General features: G+C 58.2%; 1 protein-coding gene and 1 non-coding gene across 10 annotated transcripts; both read left to right on the forward strand.

The window, feature by feature from the left end:
* Positions 1 to 2,938: 2,938 nt before the first annotated feature.
* LOC117640798 lies at positions 2,939 to 20,954 on the forward strand. Of its 9 annotated transcripts, none has more exons than XM_034377667.1 (12): positions 2,939 to 3,320; positions 11,799 to 11,908; positions 13,806 to 13,917; positions 15,204 to 15,283; positions 16,145 to 16,251; positions 16,337 to 16,554; positions 16,640 to 16,821; positions 16,917 to 17,036; positions 17,824 to 17,929; positions 18,012 to 18,162; positions 18,238 to 18,321; positions 18,408 to 20,954. In XM_034377667.1, exons 1-12 carry the CDS (start codon positions 3,031 to 3,033, stop codon positions 18,555 to 18,557), a joined length of 1,710 nt encoding a protein of 569 aa, XP_034233558.1. In that variant the 5' UTR covers positions 2,939 to 3,030; the 3' UTR covers positions 18,558 to 20,954. The 9 variants fall into 9 exon arrangements, with proteins under 9 accessions (XP_034233558.1, XP_034233559.1, XP_034233561.1 ...); XM_034377668.1 differs by having other exon boundaries at positions 16,917 to 17,006; XM_034377670.1 differs by lacking the exon at positions 2,939 to 3,320 and adding an exon at positions 6,394 to 6,592.
* Positions 5,528 to 5,609, forward strand: Trnas-aga. The gene has a single exon. It is a non-coding gene; the product is annotated as a tRNA-Ser (tRNA).
* Positions 20,955 to 20,960: the final 6 nt, after the last annotated feature.

Below are 20,960 nucleotides of genomic sequence, written 5' to 3' on the forward strand. Positions count from 1 at the left end.
GTGTGTTTGTGTGTTTGTGTGTGTCTGTGTGTGTCGCGGCCGCGGAACACGTGGCTACACGATGTCAACATGTGTAGGTGGAGTCACGATTCGAGACTCGACGCGGCGCGAAATTGACACCTGCAAGTCCCGATTAATCAGGGGCCTAACCTAACCAGCCGGACGAGATTGCATTTGCCGAAAACGACGCACCTAACTGATTGCGGACAATGCCATCGTAGTTTCGTCCTTGTCGCACTCGAGGGGCGAGAGAGACACCGCGGCGAGACGCTGTGCGGAATCAGGCTCTCCATCGAGGGGCGGGCCGATAGCGATTAGCGATGGAAATCCGAATCGGAGGCCATCTGAGGCGAGGCGAGGCACCCCGTCGGAGGACTAGCCCCACTGGCCCACGCGCGCCGCGGAATCACGCGGAATGCCGAGGGGGGTAGGGTAAGGGGCAGGGGGGCCACCTCCGCGCGCTTTGCCTCTTTGCCGTTTTGCAGTGGTGGGTTTCGTTTTCGCTCGCCCGAGCGTGGGCCAGACTGGAGCGGCCTGGAGCTGCCGTGATGCTGCAGGAGTATAGAAGCCCACACTCATTCCGAGCGATCTGCTTTCGTCGCGCTGACTCTCTCGCACTCGTGGGGCGTGCCGCAAGGGTGCGAGAGAGACAGCGTGAGAAGCAGTGCTCGGAATCAGCCTGCTGCCCGCGCCTTGCCCGCGCCTCGACACTGCGAGCTCCAGGATGATTTCGCGCAGTGGAACCGACTGTCCATCTCTCTCGCACTCATGGGGCGTCTCGTCTCGGAGCGAGCGAGATACAGGCATCAATCATCCAGCCTCTAGGTCTCTAATGTAGACCACTGCTGCGGCGGCGGCTGACTAACCGTTGCTGCTGTGAACGGAATGCAAGCTATGCTGCCCTTTGGAGCTCGAGTTTGTTTTTCAAAGCCGGATCGACAGGCAGGGCGCGGATTTGGGTCAGAGGGTGCGGTGCTGCGCGCGGCCAAGGCGCGGCTTGCCAGGGGGTCCTACAGTGGGGTGGCTCGTTGGCCAACATGCGCGCACTAGTCTCGCAGAGTGGAGCAGTTGTAAAATTTGTTTGCCTTCGACGCGGCAGCTTGTGTATCTTTTGGCGCGTCTTTTGGAGGAGGTCATGACCGGCCGTATTTCTCGGCCTACGTCTTGTTGTGTGTGATGACCCTTGCGCCGCGAGGCGGGCCGCGCCCCGCCGCCGCCCCGACCGCCCCGGCCGGCCTGGTACGGGTACGATCATCGTCGGAAAAAGACCGAAAGGCCACAATGCCACAATGCAGCGGCAACAACAAGGAGCCACTTGACGCGAGGTAAGTCTCCTCCAAGGCTGGGCACTGGCTGGGCATGGGGCCGTTTGTTACATCCCCGTCGGTCAGTGATATCACCAGTCCGGGACGAGACGACTGGGACAGCCGCGCGGACCCGGCGCTTCATTGACGGCGAGGTTCAGGTTCCGCGAGGTGCGCGTCGAGGTGCGCGTCGAGGGGCCGGGGACGCCGCCGAGAGGGACGGGCACTCATAGAGCGCGTGCTTATTCTTTTGCCCCTGTGATGCAACTGACCGAAGTATGGCCAAGCTTGGCGAGCTCGTCGCGGGATCCGGGTATGACTTCACTGGCCAGCGCGAAATTGGCCATCCAATGAGTAAACCCCGCGCCGAGCGGCAGCAAAAACCCGGCGTGGAAACTTGACTTCGATAGGCACACACTCACACACATCCGTGCCGAATCGCAGATCACACGGTGGCAAGACCCTTTTTATTTTTCAGTCTTTTGCCTCTTGTTTTACAATAAATTATGGTTCGCGCGGCTCTTACTGTGACGGCTATCTCGAGTCGTATAAATCGTTCCATGAAAAAATATGCGGTCATCGGATATCATTCATCTTGGCGGTGGGGCGCCGATGTCTCGGCCGGTGCCGCTATCCGCGCCACTCCACTCCAGCCTTTCCTCTGCAGCCTCCGCTGACTCGCTGTGTCGGCGACATTTCCCGCCCGGCTTTTCCTTTTCCTCGCTTCCTTTTCCTCGCGGCTTTTCCTGCTTTCGTAGTCCTTCCCCATAGGCTCAGCGCGGCACTCGGACTCAACGCACTGGCCGATGAAAGATCGCGGGTTTTGCTATTTACGGGTGGCGTGCCGCCGCATGCTGATGCACGCATAATTCCTCTCCTCGTCGATACGCCGTGCCTGCCGTGCCTACAGTGGCTCGGCGTGACGTCACGGGCGGCTCGCTCATGAAGCCATCAGTCCCGCCATCGCTGGCAGTGTCGCGTGTCGCTCAGTCGTAGCGACGCACGGTCACCTGCTGTCGCACGGCTGCTCACAGCACCGAGGGGGCGCGAGTTCAACTACCCACACTGTTACATTTTATAATTATTAAAAACTTCATTGCTGCAGGGTCGCGCGTATTTGGGATCAATGGACATCGTTCGATCGGCCCTCGAACGTGAATCGCAGTTGCCCGATCGGTTTGACGACGGCGCCCTGGACGTCATCGACGTCGTCCATCGCAAAAGCGCGCGCGATCCTGGCCGAGGCGATGAGACGTCCGATGGGCCGTGATCGCCGTGATCGATGCGCGCATCGATTGCCTCGTAATGACGGCGTTTAGTGTCGCGCGGCGTGTAATGGCCGTGCCCCGCGGCGGGGCGGGGCGGGGCGCTCCGGGTGTGATCACAGCGGCGCGCGCCACCGGCCGCCGCATCACATCGGCTTGCTCATCTCACGCTCGTGATCTACTTTGTGGGCGTGTGGCGTGTGGCGCTGCCGGCCGCGGCCTCAAGCGTCCGCTCGGGCGATGCACTTTGAAACGGACCGCCCTGCGCGGCAGCAGGCAAAGGCAGCAGGGCTGCCAACCCGACTTCTGTCTCTGGCGTGGTGCGTGGTGCGTAGTGCGTGTGGTGGCCACCCTGCCTGTCACCGCTCGCCCCCTCGCCGGCCGGCCAGTCTCGATGTGACCTACGGGCGAATGGGGCTGCGCGCGTGATGCGTGTTGTGTTGTGATTCTGTGATTGTTCGATGACGTCGGTCAAGCGACGGGCTCAGACGGTGTGGTTCCGTATTATGGAGTACTGCCACCTGCTGTCGCCGGCATTCCTCTTGTTCCGATTCAACCTCCTCGTCGATGAGATTCTGGTGTTCCACTATCTGTGCCAACGGAGCAGGGAGGCGGAGGCGGCCCGGGCGCGGAGGCCAGAGGACGACATGCTCGCGGCGCTCTGGTGTCGACAGCGTGGTTGCGGCGGTTGCGGGAACGCCAGTCTGGCGAGGAGGGCGAGTTTCCTGTGGAGGCCCAGCACACCACCACGGTGAGTGGAGAGGAGAGCGGATTGAGCAGGTTTTGCGAGTTGGAGCGGCCCAGCCCAACGGCCCCAATGAATGAGTCGTGTCTGCGCCAGTCTGGGGTTATCAGGCAGTCAGGCACCAAGGCTGTCGTCGCTCCGGCGCACCCAACGCCAGCCAACACCCTCAGGTCACTGGCCAAGCACACATGCATCTGCTGCAACTTGAGCAGTTGTGCGTGTTTGTATGCGTCGATGTTTGGGAAGGGGGGGGGGGCTTAGGGACACGGAACAGACTGAATTCTCTCGACTTGTGTATTACTCCGCTCCTGTATTATCCAAGATACTCGTGAAACATTTTCTGTATTACTTGTGTTGTATTTATTTGTATTTGTCACATCAGCTGCATTATTTGTACGTATTACAGTAAAATCTTGAATTTTGAAACTAATTTGCATTGACCTCATTACCTACGTACACTATATTAATTGGTTTAAACTGTGTAATAACTTTGAATATTTCTAATTTACTTTTCGCTCGGTTCAGGCGAGTCTGTAAACTTTCGCTTTCACCGTCAACATTTTAACTTCTACGAACGCCGGAGTCGGGGAAATTGGCTAGCGGCAGGCAGACTTGACGTTGACACCCCTCGCACCCCAACCCCGCGGCGAGCAAGGGCTGCTGCCGCCCAGGCGCGCATCCAGACTCGATAAAAAGGAGGTTCGGTCGCACATTTTGCCTACGTACAGACGGATTGGATGCCGCATGGCGCAGGCGTTTGATGAAGGGCGAAAGGAGGAGGTCGTGACCCTCGTGAGCCACCCCCTGGATGTGCGCCTGTTGCCGCCCTGCCGCCCCACCCTCGCGGCGTCATGGCGGTGTCGCCCGGCTGTCCTCTCCTTTCCTTATCTTAGGGCAGGTCGCGGCCCCCTCGGCTCGGCGAGGACGGCTCCAGCACTGCGTCGGACTTGGCCGGCCGGCCGGCCAGCGCTCGGCGGCGTCTAGGCGGGGCGGAACGAGGCCCGGCGGGGCACTAGAAGGGACGGGGTGAGGTTAGGGGCATTCTCGTGGTGGAAGTGGGGGGCCGGCGCTGTGCCCCCTCCCCCGGCCGCGCCGTGTTGGGCCCAAAGCAGAGTCGCAGTCTCACCGCGACCATCACGGCACAGAGTTCGGACCCGTTCCCGCCGCGTCCGCCGCGTCCGTCCCGGCTCGTCGCGTTGCCTCTAGTCTTTGCCATGGGCGTGTAGCAGTGGCCGCAGTAGCGAGTAGCGGGGCCCGAGTCTCCCAGTGTGCGTGTTCGGCGTGTTGCTCAGGATGGGCGGTGTGCATAGGGCTGGCCTGGCTGGCCCCCTCGGACAGGACTGCGGCTGACTGAAGCCAGCTGAAGCTCTGCCTGTAGGTGTGCCTCTGTTTGGTGGCCCGGGGTGCCGGCGTCCGCCCACCACCCTCCATTCGCTGTCTCTGCACTGTCATTCCGTTCCCCCGCACTTTACTGTATCGCGCGTCCCGCGACCGCACTTCGCACTGGCGACACGGGTATCACCAGTGGGCCTGTCTCGGTGTCCAGCCGGGGTGCAGTGCGATTGCAGTACCGTTGCAGTGCTGCTGCAGTGGCCGTTGCAGTCATTGCCTTCGCGGCGCCACGCCAGCCACGCCGCCGGGGCGAAGCGCGAAGCGGGCGAGGAAGTCTGGTGGCCGCGCGCCGCGCATGACGTACTGAGGCTTATGGTCCGCTGCTCGCGGCGGCGCAGGCGGCGCACCATGTTTGACGAGCGTCTGTTTAGCATAGCGCCGGCGACTGTCGTCTACTCGCCCAGCCTGCCGCGCTGCCGCGCCTCGTCTGGTCGGGTCCCCTCGGCCGTCGGTGCAGTCATGCAGTGCACCAGGCATAGGGCCGCCTTTCCGCCCTTGCCGGCCCGCCGGCCCTCCGGCCTTGGCGTAGCCTTGGCTTCTCCACGGCCGGCCCGCGGTGGCGGTTCCATGCCCGGCCCGCGGTCCTATCCGCAAACCGGCTCCGAGATAATTCACCGGCCCCACCCCACCCCACCCCACCCGCGCCGCGCCGCGCCCTGCTTAGCGCCGAGCCAAGCCGAGCCCCCCGTCCCCGTGCTTCCGCGCCGCCACGCCGCTGGCTTGGCTTCCCCCTCCACCCCTCACCTTGGCAACGGTTCCCCCTCTCCGCGCGCCGCGGGACCCGACATGTAGAGGGCCCGCCCCGGGGTGAGCTCTTGTCGGCAGTCGTGGCCGAGTGGTTAAGGCGACTGACTAGAAATCAGTTTCCCTCTGGGAGCGTAGGTTCGAGTCCTACCGACTGCGTACTTTTTATGTCGCTTATGACATGTCACTGGCTGTTTCATCGTGTGGGTGAAGTATGACATATGGTACGCTTGCTCTCCACGATAAACTGAGCATAAATTCCCAATCTATTGAGAAAGAGGAACTCGAGAGTGGGCGGCGAGAGAGAGAGAGAGAAAGATACACACATTCTCTTTTCATGAAACAAAATAAAAATCCCAACAAATTTAAATGAAGCCGCCACCATTAGTCTATTGCGAGGCATCTGAAGGTATAAAAAGACGTCCGAATGGCAGTGGCAGACAGAGACAGCGAATGGGATCGGGTATTGGCCTGTTGGGGTGGCCTGATGCCTGGTCCGCTGAGTGACAAATCGATGTTGACGCAGTTGTTCGCCATGAAGGACGAGTAGCGCCTGAAGGAGCCCCACCGACCGTCGAGACCGTCGATATGGATGCGACGCGGGCGAAGCGCTGCCGCGTCGTCGCCGTGGACTCGGCGAGCCGCGCGGGGGCGGTGGCCGGGCGCGGCGCCAGGACGACCAGGACACCGCGGCGTCAGGCGCCTGCCGCCACCAAGCTCAAGTCGAAGCTGCGGCTTAGGATCCCCGCCGTGCCCCTGACTGGCCGCCCCCGCCGCCGGCGCCGCCGCCAGGACGGGCACCGCGACGACGATCTGCACGGCGTGCACGGCCTGCAGGAGCCTCTCCACGACCTGCACCCCACCTGGGCGTGGGGCAGCGGCCGGCTGCGGCGGCGGCAGCGGCACCGGCAGCTGCTGCGCCCCCACTCCATCGGCTCCACCGGCTCCACCGCTTCCTCCTCCTCCTCCATCGCGTCCGCCTCGTCCTTCGCCTCCACCTCCTCCTGCTCCTCCTCCTCCTCGACGTGCTGGTCGTCTACGTCTCCGGAGCCGCCGCAGCTGTCCAGCGCTTCCAGCGCCAGTCCTGACCTCAGCGCCATGGCGCGGCCACCCGTGACGCGGCGCACGGCCAGGATCGCCAGGTAACACTGCGTGCGCGTGTGTGCGTGTCGTGTCGTGTATGTGCGTGTGCTCCCGTTTGTGACTCGCCTGTTTTGGATACTTTCCGCCCGCAGTCATCATGTAAGTACTTTCAGGGAAGCACCGTTCCGGAGAAGGGGTTGGCGGCAGGGAGTGCCCATGAGTGCCGGCCGGCCAAAGTGTTTCCAGCGGTTTCTGCTTTCGCGGCTTTCGCGGGGTCTTCGTGGCGACGCAAAGGGGAAAGGACCGACGGCGCTGATGGTTGGTCGCACCCCTCCCGTCGGAAACCTCCAGTCCGGCAAAACTAGCAAGGCTTGCCTGGCTTGCCCACAGAGCCACCCGCTTGGCCGCGCGTGCCGCCTCGGCGACTGTGTTCCGCCCCCTCCGGATCGAATTCCGTCTGGATTTCCAAGTCTCCTCCGCCGTCAGGTGCGGCGCACTGTGGCGCGGCGTAGTGGCGTAGCGGATTCCTGGACAACAGATGGCGGCGATTGCGGCGCGTGTGTGGGATTGGTGCGATTCGCGGCCCACGCAGTGCCCCGCCACGGGCAGCCACGGGCAGCCACGGGCCTTTCGACCTGACTCGCCGCCGTGCCGCCGTGCGCCGTGCCACGTCGGGGTGGTGGCGGTGAAAGTGGAGACCGTCAATGGGGCGTCTCCCTCTGCTCGGGGAGGAAACCAGCCAGCTTTCCGGCACCGGCGGCGAGCTCGGTGGTGGGGAAGGGGGATGGATTTCGCTGCATGTGCACTGCAGGACGTGCCCTGCGGCGCGCGGAGCCCCGCCGGAGAGCGCGGAACCGCGTGGAACCACGCCGGCCGCTGTCCGTCTGTAGTAGTGCCGTGACGGGCCGTGCCGGTGGTCCGCCGTCCCCACCGTCGCAGTGTCCAGGCGTCCGGGCTTGAGTCCGCGTGCTCCGCGTGTCCGGCGTGACAGTGTGGCAGTCGTTGCGGTCGAGATGCGTCGCTTCGCGGGGCCCTTCGCGGGACCCTTCGGGGGGCCGCGCCGCGCCTTCGGGTGAGTCTGGCAACAGAGTCGTTTTCGTCGCTGTGTCTCCCTCGCACTCGCCGGCTGTCCCGTTAAAGCGCGAGAGAGACAGAGCGACGGAAATGTCTGTCGGATTCAGTCGGCTGGGCTGTCTCTGGACGGCGCGGCGGGGTGTTTGTCTCTCTCGCACTCGTGGGCCATTTGCTATGCGTGCGATAGAGACAGCGAGCAGGGCTGCTGAGGGCGCCAGGTGCACGCGGGGCGTGTGCGAGCGCGGCTAGGCAGCGGGCTAGCGCGCCCCTCTGTGCGCGGTGGTGGCGGCTTTAGCGCCGCGGCTCTATTTTTAGGGGGGCAACATGCATACGCGGCCCGCGGCGAAAAAAATATTTTGGTGGGCAAGTTTTGCGCGTCTATCTGGTTGCCGCGGCGCGGCGTGGCACGGCGTGCCGTGTGTGCGGCCCGATAGGATAGCTATCACTCCTTATCGCAGCGGGCGCATCGCGGGGCGCGAGACCCGAGGCCTCAGTCGCCGTGCTCTGTTCGCGGACCCCGCGCCGTGCGCCCAGCCCTGTCTCCAGCCTAGCCCTCCGAGACGCTGCTACTCCTTGCGTCGCCTAGCGCGGCCCTCAAACCGAGCTTTGGGAAAACATCCATCTTCCCATTCCCCAGCGCACGTTGCCGATCCTGGTCCACAATGCGTAGGTCGCTGGTGGCCGTGCCCCGCTGCAGACTGGCGTGCTGCCTCCAGATGGGCTGCTGGTGCTTCTTAGGGGTCGTCGTGATGAGCCTCCTGGACTAGAGGTACACTTTGTGTCTGTGTGTGTGCGTTGCTGTGCCTGTTGCTTTTCTCTGATTGGTGGACTCGTTATCAATGCGCTTCGCTGCTTCGTCCTCGCAGATAAACCCTGGCTGCGGTCGCTTTTTCGGCGCTCGTACTTGAAGAGAAAAAGATGTTTCTAAAGTTTGTTTTCGGCGGGACCTCCGTAGGGCAGCGAGGCCGCCACCGTGTTGACGTCGTCGACGTGCCCCGCGAGAGAGTCCGAGTTTACGGCCATTGAATGAAAGATTGGCACTACGCCGATGCCGTAGCCGCGTCAGCAAGCCGTCAGCACCGTAGTCCAGAAAGCCGAGACGGCGAGCTGACGGCGCACGCTCCGCCCTGCATGCCCTGCCTGCCCCACCCCTTTCCGCCGCGTTTCTCCTGATTCCACCCCACATCCTGCCCCCTTCCTCCCCTTCCCTTTTCCGGACCGGACGGAAGTCGTTGCGGAATGTGATGCTGGCAATGGTCTGAACGATTGCCCGCGTTCGCGCGCGTTTCGTCGGGTTCCGCTGACCCCAGCGCGACGTCCCTTCCCGCCGGACTGCAGTGTGGGAACGGCTGCCGCGGTCCGCGACGTGTCCGCGACTCCCAGGGCCGCCGGGCCGCGACCCGCCTGCCGTCCCTGCCGTAGTTGGCGCGACCGGCGTGTTTTCGTTTTTCCGGAAAGCGCCGCGTCCTGCGCGAATAAGGGAATGGGATGTCGTTTGTTTTTTCGCGGTGGCGCGCCATGGCGGGGCGGGGCGCGGTCGAGCCGCGAGAAGGCCGCACGCTTGGATGAAAAGTATATCCCGTGCTGTTGTTTTTAACAGCAGGCGGCGCGGCGGGGCCTGGGGACCTTGAGCGGGCCGGGGCATCGCCCAGCCAGGACTCGCGGCCGCGCCGGGCGCCGTGCATTCCCGCCCCGCGCGCGGAAGGCGGCGAAAGCCGAAAGGCTGGCCGCCTGACCGCGGCAGGTCAAGCCTGGTCAAGCCTGGTCAAGCCCCCGCCAACGGCACGCCGTGGCCGCCGCGCTGTCGCTGCTTTGCTCGCTTTGCTGTCGTTTTGGTGGCCGCGCCGTGACTTACCGGTGCGCCGGCCTGCCGCGCTGCCGCGCCTGTCGTGTCCTGGTGGGCCGTGAACCCGGCGCGGCCCGTCGCGGCGCTGCGTGTGCGTATGTTGTGAGTAATGGAGTGCGGCCCGGTCTCGGTGTCTCGCTGCGCCTTGGAGGGGGCCGTAGTGCGGCAGGGCCTCGGTGGCCGCGGCCAGGGCGGAAGGCGGGCTTGCTGGCGGGCCGGCTGCCCGGCTGGCCGCGCCTCAAGAGCGGAAATATCGGCGCGGTCGGGAATAAATTGGCTTTATTGGGGTCGGCCTGCCGGGCCTGCCGGGCCTGCCTCCAAGCCTGCCCCCGGCCTCCTGGCCCACCGCCAAGGTCGGCGTCGGCCGCGACAGCCCCGCCCTGGTCCTGCCGGGGTCCTGCCTGGGTCAAGCCCCCGGGCGCAGCCGTTCCTTTCTGCTGCTTCCGAGGCGCGCCTTTCGGAACAACGGCGCCGGCTGGCCGTCAGTCCATCGCCGCCGCGCCGCGGGCTGTGGGCTGTGGACGGCAGGGGGCGCCGCAAGGGCAGCGGGGTGGCTGTGGCGGTGGTGCTGGTGGTGGTGTGCATCAGCAAACTGATTCCGAGAGTCGTTTTCGTCGCTCTATCTCACTCGCACTTAAGTCTCCAGAGAGGCAGAGCGACGAAAAAGTAGGGAAAACGGCTCTCGGAATGAATCTGCAGGTGCCCGATGCGACCGCTGCCGCCATGGCGGACGCAAAGATGATCGTGATGATCCTGAGCAGCCGGCCGGCCGGACCCGGAATGCAGTGGCGGCCTGGCGGTGCGCTAGATTGGGCACGGCGATGGCGGTCGGGACGCGGGCCACGCGGGCGGCGCTGCGATTGCTAATCACGCGTATCACGCGCACCCTGCGCGGCGCGGCCGCTGTCTGGCTGTATGCACTGCACTGGGGCCAGAGAGGCGCGTGGCTCCGCGTGGCTCGGCGTGGCGCGTGGCGGCGGGCATGGCCGTGTCAACGCGCCGCCGTGGGCGGCCGTGCCAGCATGCCGCACCGCGGGGCCGCGGGGGCGCAACGACTCCGTGTTGGTGTAAACACGGTGCCGGGTCTGCATCAATTAGGCCGCCGAGCTGAAGCTGGCCTTTGGCCGGCGCGCCGAATGAGGCTACGGACCCCGGCGGCGCCCACGGCCTCCTCGACGCAAGGGGTGAGGAGAAGGGTGTGGCGGTCGGACGGACGGGGACGCTGCTGGACGCTGCGCGCGCCACCGCCACCGCTCGCAGGTGCGGATCCTAAGCACGGGGAGGTGGTTTATAGCTTTCTGTCTACTTGCAGGGACAAAGCAGTGCTGTCTACCTTACAGCCGGCCTACCTAGTGTCCAAGGAGGGGGTAATTATCCACATCCCCCTGCCTCCGCTGGATTCACGTTTGACCTGAACGCGCTCGATGTGTCGATGTGTGCTCCGCTGAAATTATGGAATTAGCACACGCACTACGAGCTGCAGGTGGGAGGCGAACGGACGGACACAGACAGGCAGGCGCACACGCAGACACGCACACTCGCGGCGCGCGGTTCGCGCGGTGGGCCTCAGCGGTCCTCCTCTTGGTCCTCCTCGTGCTGTTGGAGTGGGTGTACCAGTACGTACGTACGGCCGGCCGGGCGCGCCGCCTGTCGTTGCCAAGCGTGTAGACGCCGTGCCGCGCCACCAGGTGACATCACGTCCGCGACGAGCGGTGACGTCATGGTCACTTCGGTGCGCCCAACGCCCAGCCAGCCGCCGGCCGGGTGGCGGATGACCCCGCTCCCGCTGCAGGCCGCCAGGATGCCACCAGGATGCTGCCAGGGCCCAGGGAGGCTCGCTGCCATGCCCTCCCTGCAGCACGCAGTCACGGCCATGCAGCCCGTCGCCTTTTCACAAAGCTGCTCGGTGAGGATAGGCCGCGCGGCGAGCGGGGCTGGGACCAGCTAGGAGAGCCAGGACCCGCGGGCTGTCTGGAAGGCGAGGGAAGCCGCCGTGCGGCGAAGTCGGCGAGGCCCCGTCGCCGCGTCTCGTCCCCGTCCTCGCGCGGATTCCGAGGAAAGTGGCCTCGCTTCGGGGAATGAGCGGCAAGTTTCGAGCAGCCCGTCTTAACCCCCCCCCCCCCGGTCCCCCTTCTCGCGGGTGTCGGCAACTGTCGCGCATTGGCTTCGGTCGGTATATCGCGCGGCGGACGCGGCGGGGAGGGGAGGGGGGCAAAAATTAGCAGCCGCTTCGTTCCCCGCGGCGTGGGGTATCGCCGCGGCCCATGGTGTAGGGCCGCGGCGCATGACGCGCGACTTTTGTTTTCGCGGTGGAAGTTTGACCTGGTACACTGTGATGCTTGCAGGGAGCTGTACTCCGCCTGGTCGGGGAGGGTCGGGGCCAGCGCCTACATCCCGTCGGAGAAAGTGCAGCAGCTGTTCAACGACTTGCAGCTCTACCCCTCCAAGTTGGAAGGTGAGTCGCGTGCGGAGTGCGGGGAGGGGAAAGGGGGCGGGGGAGGGGGGGGGAGGAGGCAGCAGCGACCCCCTCATCTGCCCGGCGCAGTATCGCACACCGCATCGGCCCGAAATGATGCGAGGCTGCCGTTTTGGGGAATGACAGAGTGCGCCGATAATCGGAACGCCGCTTATCTCTGGCCGGCTCGCTGTGCTAGAGGCTCCGTCCACCATTTCATGGGCGATTCCATTTCAAGTCGGACAACACAGTGTCTGAGCGCGGCGTGGCGGCAGCATCAACATCCCTCCCTATCGGCGTGCCTGTCCGTGAGTCCGTGCCGCGGGGGTGCCCCGTCCGGCCTGTCCGGCGCCTGGTGCATTTAAGTCTTCCCCGCGCGTGGCCGGCGGCAGTGTGGTGGTGGGCCTTGTCGCGCCTAGAGCCGAGATCGGTATGGCGCCGTGCAGCGAGCAGCAGCAGCAGCGGCAGCAGCGCCCCGCCGCCCGGAGGAGCACGCAGGAGTACGGTGAGCACTCCGATTGGCCAGTCGCGTCGTCGTCGCCGGGCCCTTGTCCACTGCCGCGAAACGCGTTGCGAAACGACGCGAAACAAGATCGACTTGATGGCCAATACGTACATACTGCGCGCGCGCGTGGCGGGACGGGACGAGGTACAGTCCCTGCTGCAGCCTGCAGCGTCGCCCGGTCGCGTGCTGGCGGGGGCCAATGCTGGTGGGGCGTCGCGGCGGTCCGGCCCAGAGCCTGGCGGAGAAGGGCTCTATGAATGAAGCGGCGCGCCTTGGCGGTTGGCGGCATCGGGGCAGCGGCTCGCCTTTCGCTGTTTTGGCTTTGTCGCCGCGGAAAACGCGACAGTGGGCAGTTCTCGGGACTTCCGCCTGACGGCCCGCCCCGCCCCGCCCGCCGGCCCGCCCCGCCACGCCACGCCACGCCACGCCACGCCACGCCACACCTCGCCGCACGTGGCGCCGTGTAGTAAACAGTAAACACGCACGCGCCACTACGGTCCCCGTCGGTCCCCGTGGCCGCCAGTGGCGCAAGCGGTGCAAGCGGCGCAAGTTTGGAAACTGATTCACGGCGTCCTGCGCAGAGCGGCGCAGAGCGGCGCAGAGCGATTCCAAAAAGTGCCTCGTCGCTCCCGTCTCTCTCTCGCACTCTCGTCAGCCCGACCCCCCAGTGGCGAAACCGCTGTTCGGAACGTTCGGAATCACGCTGCTGAGTGGGGACCCTTGAGGCTGATTCCGAGCACTGCTCTCGTCGCTGTCTCTCTCGCGCCCTTGCGGGACGCCCTGCGAGTGGGAGGGAGACAGCGACGAAAGCAGCGCTCGGAATCGGCCAAGCGCGGCGAAGCGCCTGCGTTTCCCGCCCGCTGCGCAGGGCTGAGGACCGGGTTGCCTATCCGCTCTCCGCACGGCGCTCCGCGTCAGCGCCTCGCCGCCAGCGCGGCAGACTCATTCCGAGAGACGTGCTGTCTCTCTCGCACCTATAGGGGACGCCCCTTGAGTGCGAGAGAGACAGAGCGACGGTACAGGCTCTCTGAATCAGTCTGCAGGAGTATGAGTAGTGGTGGTCACTCGCGCTGGAGCGATTGCGGTCGTATGCGAGTCACTCTCCCCGGACCGAGGCGGAACGCGAGACTCGTTCGGAAAGTCGTTTTTGTCGCTCTGTCGCACTCACGTGGCGTCTCGTGTGTTAGTCTGTATTCTGCGACAGAGCAGAGAGCATGCATCGTGGTGCTTCGCAGAGAAGACGAGCCAAGCCCGCCGAATCCAGTCGGTCTGCTGAGTCGCGCCCAGAATCGACTTCTGCGATAGCTCTCGTTTTGGGTACGACGCTCGCGCGGGGGAAACTCGGAAGTGAACGCTCTGAAATGTGTTAATGTGGTGTTTGCTTGATTCCAGTGGTCGAGATGTTGCGGTGCGCCCAGCAGCGCGCCCAGCGCACCGAGCCGGCGTTTCTCACCTACGAGGAGTTCTCCCTGTTCGCCAAGGAGCTGAAGCGCGCAGCAAAGGGGTGAGTTGGTTGTTTTGTCGTTCGCGTGTTGACGCGAGGCGGTCATCGTGGAAATGCAGTGGACGTAATGAGTGTGTGTGTGTAGGGGGGGGGGGGGCGCTTCGCGGGTCGGGGCCAGGTAGGCCGCCAGGTGGGAGCGGCGCTGTGAGAAGTCGTAAGAAAGTAATTATTGGCGGAGCCAGGAACAAGGTGGCTTTGCGGAGGCGGGCCGTGCGTTCCCAGAAGGCTCGACCACTAAAGCGCGGGAGGGGGGGGGGCGATGAATTAGCAAGGCGCTGGCGCCGTGAATTATTGAATAAAGCGCATCGGCGTTCGATGGGTCTCCACTCCACTGCCGCGAGTGGACAGCCTGGAGAGCCGCGCCCCCTCCTTTCCCGGAAACGGCTCGTCGCAGTATTCATCTCTTCCAAGGACTCGGACTCGATGACGGAGGCAGGCTGGCTCGGCGCCTTTCGAGTCTTGTGACGAGCTGGCCGGGCTCGCCTCCTGTCGTCGCGCTCCCACGCCCGAAACGCACTCTTTTCTGGTTCTGGAACGCTGCGAACTCGCACCGTGGCGTTGATAGCCGAGGCACAAAGTGCCCCCTCCCCCTTTTTTCAGGCCACGTGACCTTCCCCGGCCCGACCTTTGTTTCACTTAGACCCGATATGAGTGCCGAGCAGCGAGCAGTGCGGCCGACGCGAGCCAACGAGACGTCACCCCGATCTTGAGGCCGCGCGTGTCACCGCCTAGCCTCCGACTGGCTTGAATCGCACGCAGCACGCACCGCGCACCGCGCACCGCGCAGCCGCCGTGCAGCATGTAGCGGCGGCCATGTCGGCGGCCATGTCGCCGGCCGTCCCCAGGCTGCTGCCGCCCTTGCTGCTCGCGCTCGCGTGCGTCTTGGTCTTGCTCTCGGCGGCGGCGCGCGCGCACGACTCTCTCGACGCGCAGGGCAGTAGCGCCAAGTCTGAGCCGCGGCCGCCGGCCCATCGCCTGCCCGCCCATCGGCTGCCCGTCACTGAGCGCCGCCGCCAAGCCGCCAGGTACTTTTCCGTCTGCGTGGGCGTGGAGGGCACGGCACGGCACGCGTCGGTGACTTCGGTTGACGCCCACCCCGCCGACCCCGTAACGCCGTCTCCCTCTTTTTCGAGCCTGCGGGGGGAGGGGGGGGGGAACTTCCGCGCTTCCGGCCGGCCGCCGAGCCGAGGCAACAGGGAAGGCCTGTTGCCGCGGACACATGTCGTCGTCGTCGTCAACCCTGTCATCCACTAGGCCGGCACTGATGGTGGCGCCTTTGCTTGCAGGATCTCGTGGACGTCGCCGCTGTCGCTGGACCGGGATGGCGAGGACACGAAGAGGAGCAGGACGCGGCGGAGGACGTCCAGTAAGTGATTGGCTTTGGTTTGTCGCACTCGCCGGCCGCGTGCCCCGCGTGCCGCTGCCGCTGCACCGCGATGGTACACTGGTACACTGCCTATCGGTGGCGCGGCTCGCTCGCCTCTCTCGCCTCGCACCTGCCCGAGCCAGCCGAGCCGAGGGACCAAACACGTAAATGGTTTCGTCACGTCCGGTCGCTCGTATTTTGAAGCGCGGTGCCCGCGGCTTGCCCGCGACGGGGGCACGCGGACGCGAACGCGAACGCGGCTTTGGCTACGCAGCTGTGCGAGGCAAGGAGGCTAGAGGTTGTGGGAAGGGGCGGCGGCGGTGGCGGTCCCGGGGGTGGGGCTGTGTGGAGGGGGAGGGGTGGTTACAAGGCAGGCGCCGTCGCGATGGCGCTCCGCGGACGACGACGACCTCCCTAGTGCATTTGTTGATGTGCACACGGCGCTCTGTCATGGTGCGATGCAAAAAGGGAGACCTGCGTCAATTTTTTCGTCCCCCGTTCCCCCGAGGTGAGTGGCAACGGAGGGCTGTCCTGCACCGTCGTGTGTGGCTGTAGGTTAGGTCGCTCCGTCGCACCCACAGGCAGGCTTGTTTTGCCTTGCAGTGATGCAGTTAGTTGATGACAGTGGAGTCGGCACTTAGACAGGACGGCGGGCCTGGACGCGACCTTGTGGTGGGGTCACTCTGGCACACCCTGCTGAGGCTGGCATAGCTCATTTTCTGCTGACACGGTTGTCACTAGTTCGCTGAAACAGTGCTGTCAGCATGGGAACTGCAGAACGAGGCGTGGGCAAGCTCTATGCCCTAGTGAGTTTGGTGTTAGTTGTCATCCACATTCATGGTTTGTTTTGCTTTGTTGCAGCGCGGTCACCTCAAGTATTCTTGGGAGGCTCGTGCAATCCTACGACCTGGCGGCAGGATGTCGCAATTCCTCTTCTGCAGGATTTGGATATTACATTTTACAACCCGGTATGTAGGATGTGGATGCTGAATGCTTTGAGTATTTTAACAGTCTCTTGGCCAATAATCCCTCTTTGTTTCTTTTTCCTTGCAGCAAGTGTCAGATTGGGCACCTGAGCTGATAGAGAAAGAACATTTTGCCAAGACAAATGCAGAAGTTCTTTTCTTTGTGATAGATAATCAGACAAGGAACACTGCTTCGACTGTTGAGGTAGCATTTTATTCAGGACTGAGAAAACAAAAATTAGTTTTAGTTGTACATCCATACCAGTCATCAGGAGCAAAGATTGCAGGAGAAGAAATCCTTGATGAGTAAGTACTTGAGCCATCTTCACAGATTTTTATTCTCCTGTTGAGTTTCTTGCATTATTTATCGGTTATTTCATGATTTTCCCAGTGAGTGGAGAGATCTTATCAGCAGCCAGCGGGTAATGCAACTACTTGCTGAAAGGCAGGGCATGCCCTTTTTCTCAAACATCCGCAATGCTATTGATGGCATTGACAAGGTTTTGAGAGAAAAGGTACCTGCTCAAGAACTGCAGTCAGGGAAAAAAGGTTTAACCCAGATAAATGAGTCAGGTAAAGTTGCCCATTTTAATGTTCAAATTGATTCACTATGAGTTAATTAAACCAGTGTTTTAATGGCTTTTTTTGTTTTGTTTTTCACTTTTCAGGTGTATTGGAAAAAGAAGCTAAAGAAAATGTCCCTGTCAACTTTGATCAATTTAGTGCAAGTGTTGTGGATCCTAAATCAAATCAAGAAAGTGAGCATTTTTTGTACAACGATACGCTTGGTACAGTTGGTGTTGGGCCTCATTCACCCTCTGAATCATCATCATCATTAGGTTCTTCTAACAGGCCTTTCTCTGAGTCTGCTCCTGTGCCAGCTACAGATTATGCCTCAGTTTCTGTAGCAGATAGTTCGAGGAACACAGCCTCAAATTCTGATCTCATTTCTTGCTCGGTTGCTAGCAACGCAAACAATTCTGTTTCTGGTTCAGATTGGGGACATGTATCTCTGTTCCAAGCTGCAACTGTTTGGTGCGGCTCAATTCTTTCTGTATTAACACCTTTCGGCAGGTTCTTAGGTACATAAACCTTAACAGCATGCTCATAGTTCATACCACATTTCTAGTAGTTTTTTTTTAAATCTATTTTTGTGCAGTATGCTGTGACACTTCTTTTCCTTAAAGCTGTTCGCTCTTCACTTGAATAGAAATTTACATAGCTGATGATTGCTGCTAATACACTCCTGATTCATGAGACAAGGGCACCTTTATCTTGTTCCTGCTTCAATTTTTTTCTGGATGTTTGCATGTGAAAATAATAAAATTAGTAATTTCTGCATTTCTTTAGTCTGTAGGTCCCTTTGACCTACGCATTTGCCTTTCTTGCACATGAGACACATTGTTGTTGAGCTTTTAAAAATGCATTCATTATTCATAAAACCAGTGTGTGTTGTTGTGTACAGCCTTGCTTGTTGTTGTGAATACTTTCCTTTGTTTCCATTTTTATTTTTTGTCTAGTTGCCTTAACTTGGTTAATTTTAGCTACCATTTTAATAATCTTTCACTGTTGCAGGTAGAAATATTTCATCCTCAAGGCCTTTGAAGTCCTCATCATCAAACCAGCAGCCTAGCTTTGATGTGTGTCTCTGTGGAGATGAGGTTGCAGTTCCTCTTCTTAAGTAAGGGACTTTCTTTTCCAAATTATTGATGTAAGACTGTAATTTAGAGAGCTGTGATTTTACAAGCTGTTGTCTGTTCTAGGAAACATGGCTTGAAGTATGTTATACCTCCTTCTAAGCAAACAGACTGGACCAAACAGATGCTGCAGTCCAATGTAACTATTGCAGACAGGAGCAGAGTTCTTCTGTTCATCATAACAGACTCCTCTCGAGCTTTAGCTGAGCTGTGTTTGGTATGTTTCCCTTTGCTTATTAAAATGCCATTCCCGGGCCTGAAACTATTTTGAACTTATGATTGCTGTTTCCAGGCTGCATATTACATTGGACTTGACTACAAAGTAGTGCTTTATGTGGGTCTCCTATCAGAAAAATCTATCATAAATGGAAAGACGGTATGGCCATGAATGAGTTTAGACTGTAATTTTCTAAAAATGATCTAAAGTGGGCATATTTTGATTTCCTTGTATTTTATTTTCAGTTATCAAATATTGCAATCAAGGAATACAACCGTGGTCGCATGTACCTGAGGGACTTAGCTGTACGACAAGGTGTGGATGTATTAGACTCTGTTTCTGCTGCTGTGGAGGTTGCCGCCCGAAAGTGCATTAAAACAAGTGCAGCTCGTTAGAGTTTTTGTTGTGATCCATGGTTTTTACAAGAATGGAAGTTGTGGAGTGGACCTGCACTATGTTTCTGAGGTGGCTGGATTTTATCAATGAGGAGAAGGGAGGGGAAGGGGAGGGCAGAGGGGAGAACAAATACAACTCCCTTTATTTCAACAATCATGTGCTTAAAATCAGACATCTTAATGTGTTTTTTTTGTTTGTTAAGATGTTGTGAATTTTAACTGATGCTTGAAACAGATTTCTTCTGTGATTTCAAAAATGTTATTCCTCATGTTTGGAACATGAATTAAAGAATTTCACATTTTGATTGAGTGGGAGCATTTATGAATGTTTGAATGGTTTTTAATAATTTATTGCGTTTATGTAAACTGTGTGCCTGTGATTTTGTAAATTTGTGTGTGTCTGAGAGAGTGAATGTGTGTGTACATATTACGCTGAATTGTGCTTCTGTATTTGAGTGAAGCATGCATGTGACAAATGTGTGTTTATGGGAATGAACTCAAAAAGAAGCCTGATTCAGGATATAACAGCTTATCATAAGTAATTGTATTTAATTAAGAGATGTTTAGTGTATATTTTTTTATATTTTTCCAAATGAATTTGACTTATTGTTGCACATGAAACAATTTTGCTTGATATTTTTTAAAAAGATGCATACCTTTGTGAGCCAGTTAACATAATGCAGCTGTCACAGTCACAGTGCAGTGTTGTCAATCAATTTGGATCTGAATCCTGTCTGTAGTCTTTGGGCCCACTATTTTGAACTTTTGTATTAGTTGCCCTAATGTGTTAATAATGCATTTCTTCAATTGTAAGAGCGCTAGGCATTTTGGTTTTCACTTGTGACCAAGTGTGATTTCTTGTGTAATAAGTTGGAATTTTACGCATCTTGAAGCCATGTGACATAGTCATTTTATTACTGTGTAACATATGCAGGCATGTCTATGGTTTTGAGTGGTCTCCCAATATTCTTGTAGAATCATGACCAATTAGTGTCTTTTTAGTGTTGTTTCTAAAGCTCAAAATGAAGATCATGGGCATTGGACCTAAAAGAAACCTCTCTGCTCTGCTTAGAGTAACTTTCTCTGTTATTTTTTTCTTCCAAAAGTTTTCGCTTTAAGGCATTTGTCAAATTCACATGCAGACTTTAATATGGCTCTTGCCATGTCTCTGCATTTTATTTTCTGTTAAAATTAATGTTATTCTTATTTATAACAATGAAATGCAATGAGTTTGTCATGACTCCTGTTTTAATTTAGTAGCCAACCTATGCAAGTTTAACCAAATGTCTGTTTCTAAAACTCAAATCATAGTTCATTGTTATTTATTAATGGTTAACCTTAGTGAATCAACCAACAAAAGGATAACATGCAGACTAATGGTATTCTGCTCTGTAATCACTCACATGGGGATGCTGTGTTAAAATGATTAAGGCTTTTATTGTTATGATTTACTAGCAGAGTCAGGAACTCCACGTACTGCTTTTGTGTGGGCAGTTTGCTTTTGCAATTTTTGATGTGCTTTCCTCTTCGATTTTTGTATCTGAGGAATTTTAATCCCAAAAAAGTATGTGGTGTTGTTGACTTAACTAGGACTTAAACTCTGTGATGGATCTGCTGAGCCCTCCAAATGGAGCTTGACAGTTAATGTAATTCATGTGTAATGGCAGATCTTGCCCGATTTGATTATCTTGTGATTCTTGGATTTTGAGCAAAGTGGATGTCACTGATAACTGAAAAATTTTACTTTTCATGTTCTGACTCTAACATTTTTATATTGCAAAAGAGCTTAATTTAAATGATGACTTTCAAGAGTGCTCACATTGTTATTTGTTGTCCTCGTTTTAAGTTTAAATATCGGTAAAAGAAGACCTCAAATTTCTGAAATTTATTATTAGCTGATGTATTTTTATGTTATGTTCTCAGAATGTATGTGAAATTTTCCCATTCTGTGATTGTGTTAATTATGATCTAATGGCTTTGCCACTCTTGAATCCTTTGAATCATTATGGTATCTGTTACACTGTGATACACTGGCACAACATGTCATCTTACAAACAGAACTTATTTATTGGTGGCATTTGCCAATAGGATGCTGATAGGCTTTTGGAGTATGACTCTTTGGTTTTCAACTGGTAATTCAAATTATTAGTCAGCTAATTTGTTTTTTACAAACAGTATCATGCTTGTATGTAGTCAAGGAAAGTTAATGAAGTAATGCGGAGAGGTACTGAAAAGGGTTAACTGATGTATTCTACCATTCTTTTTTTAAACAAATAAATTACCACTTCTTAGCTTGGCTGTGCAATCTTTGCAAAGCATTGAATTTCACAAAATGCTGTGTATATTAATCTATTTGTACATTAATAAAGAGCCCCAACTTTTGATTCAAAATATAAACACTGG

This window comes from Thrips palmi, unplaced genomic scaffold (genome assembly GCF_012932325.1).
Source record: "Thrips palmi isolate BJ-2018 unplaced genomic scaffold, TpBJ-2018v1 HiC_scaffold_15, whole genome shotgun sequence".
NCBI classification, from domain to species: Eukaryota; Metazoa; Arthropoda; class Insecta; order Thysanoptera; family Thripidae; genus Thrips; species Thrips palmi.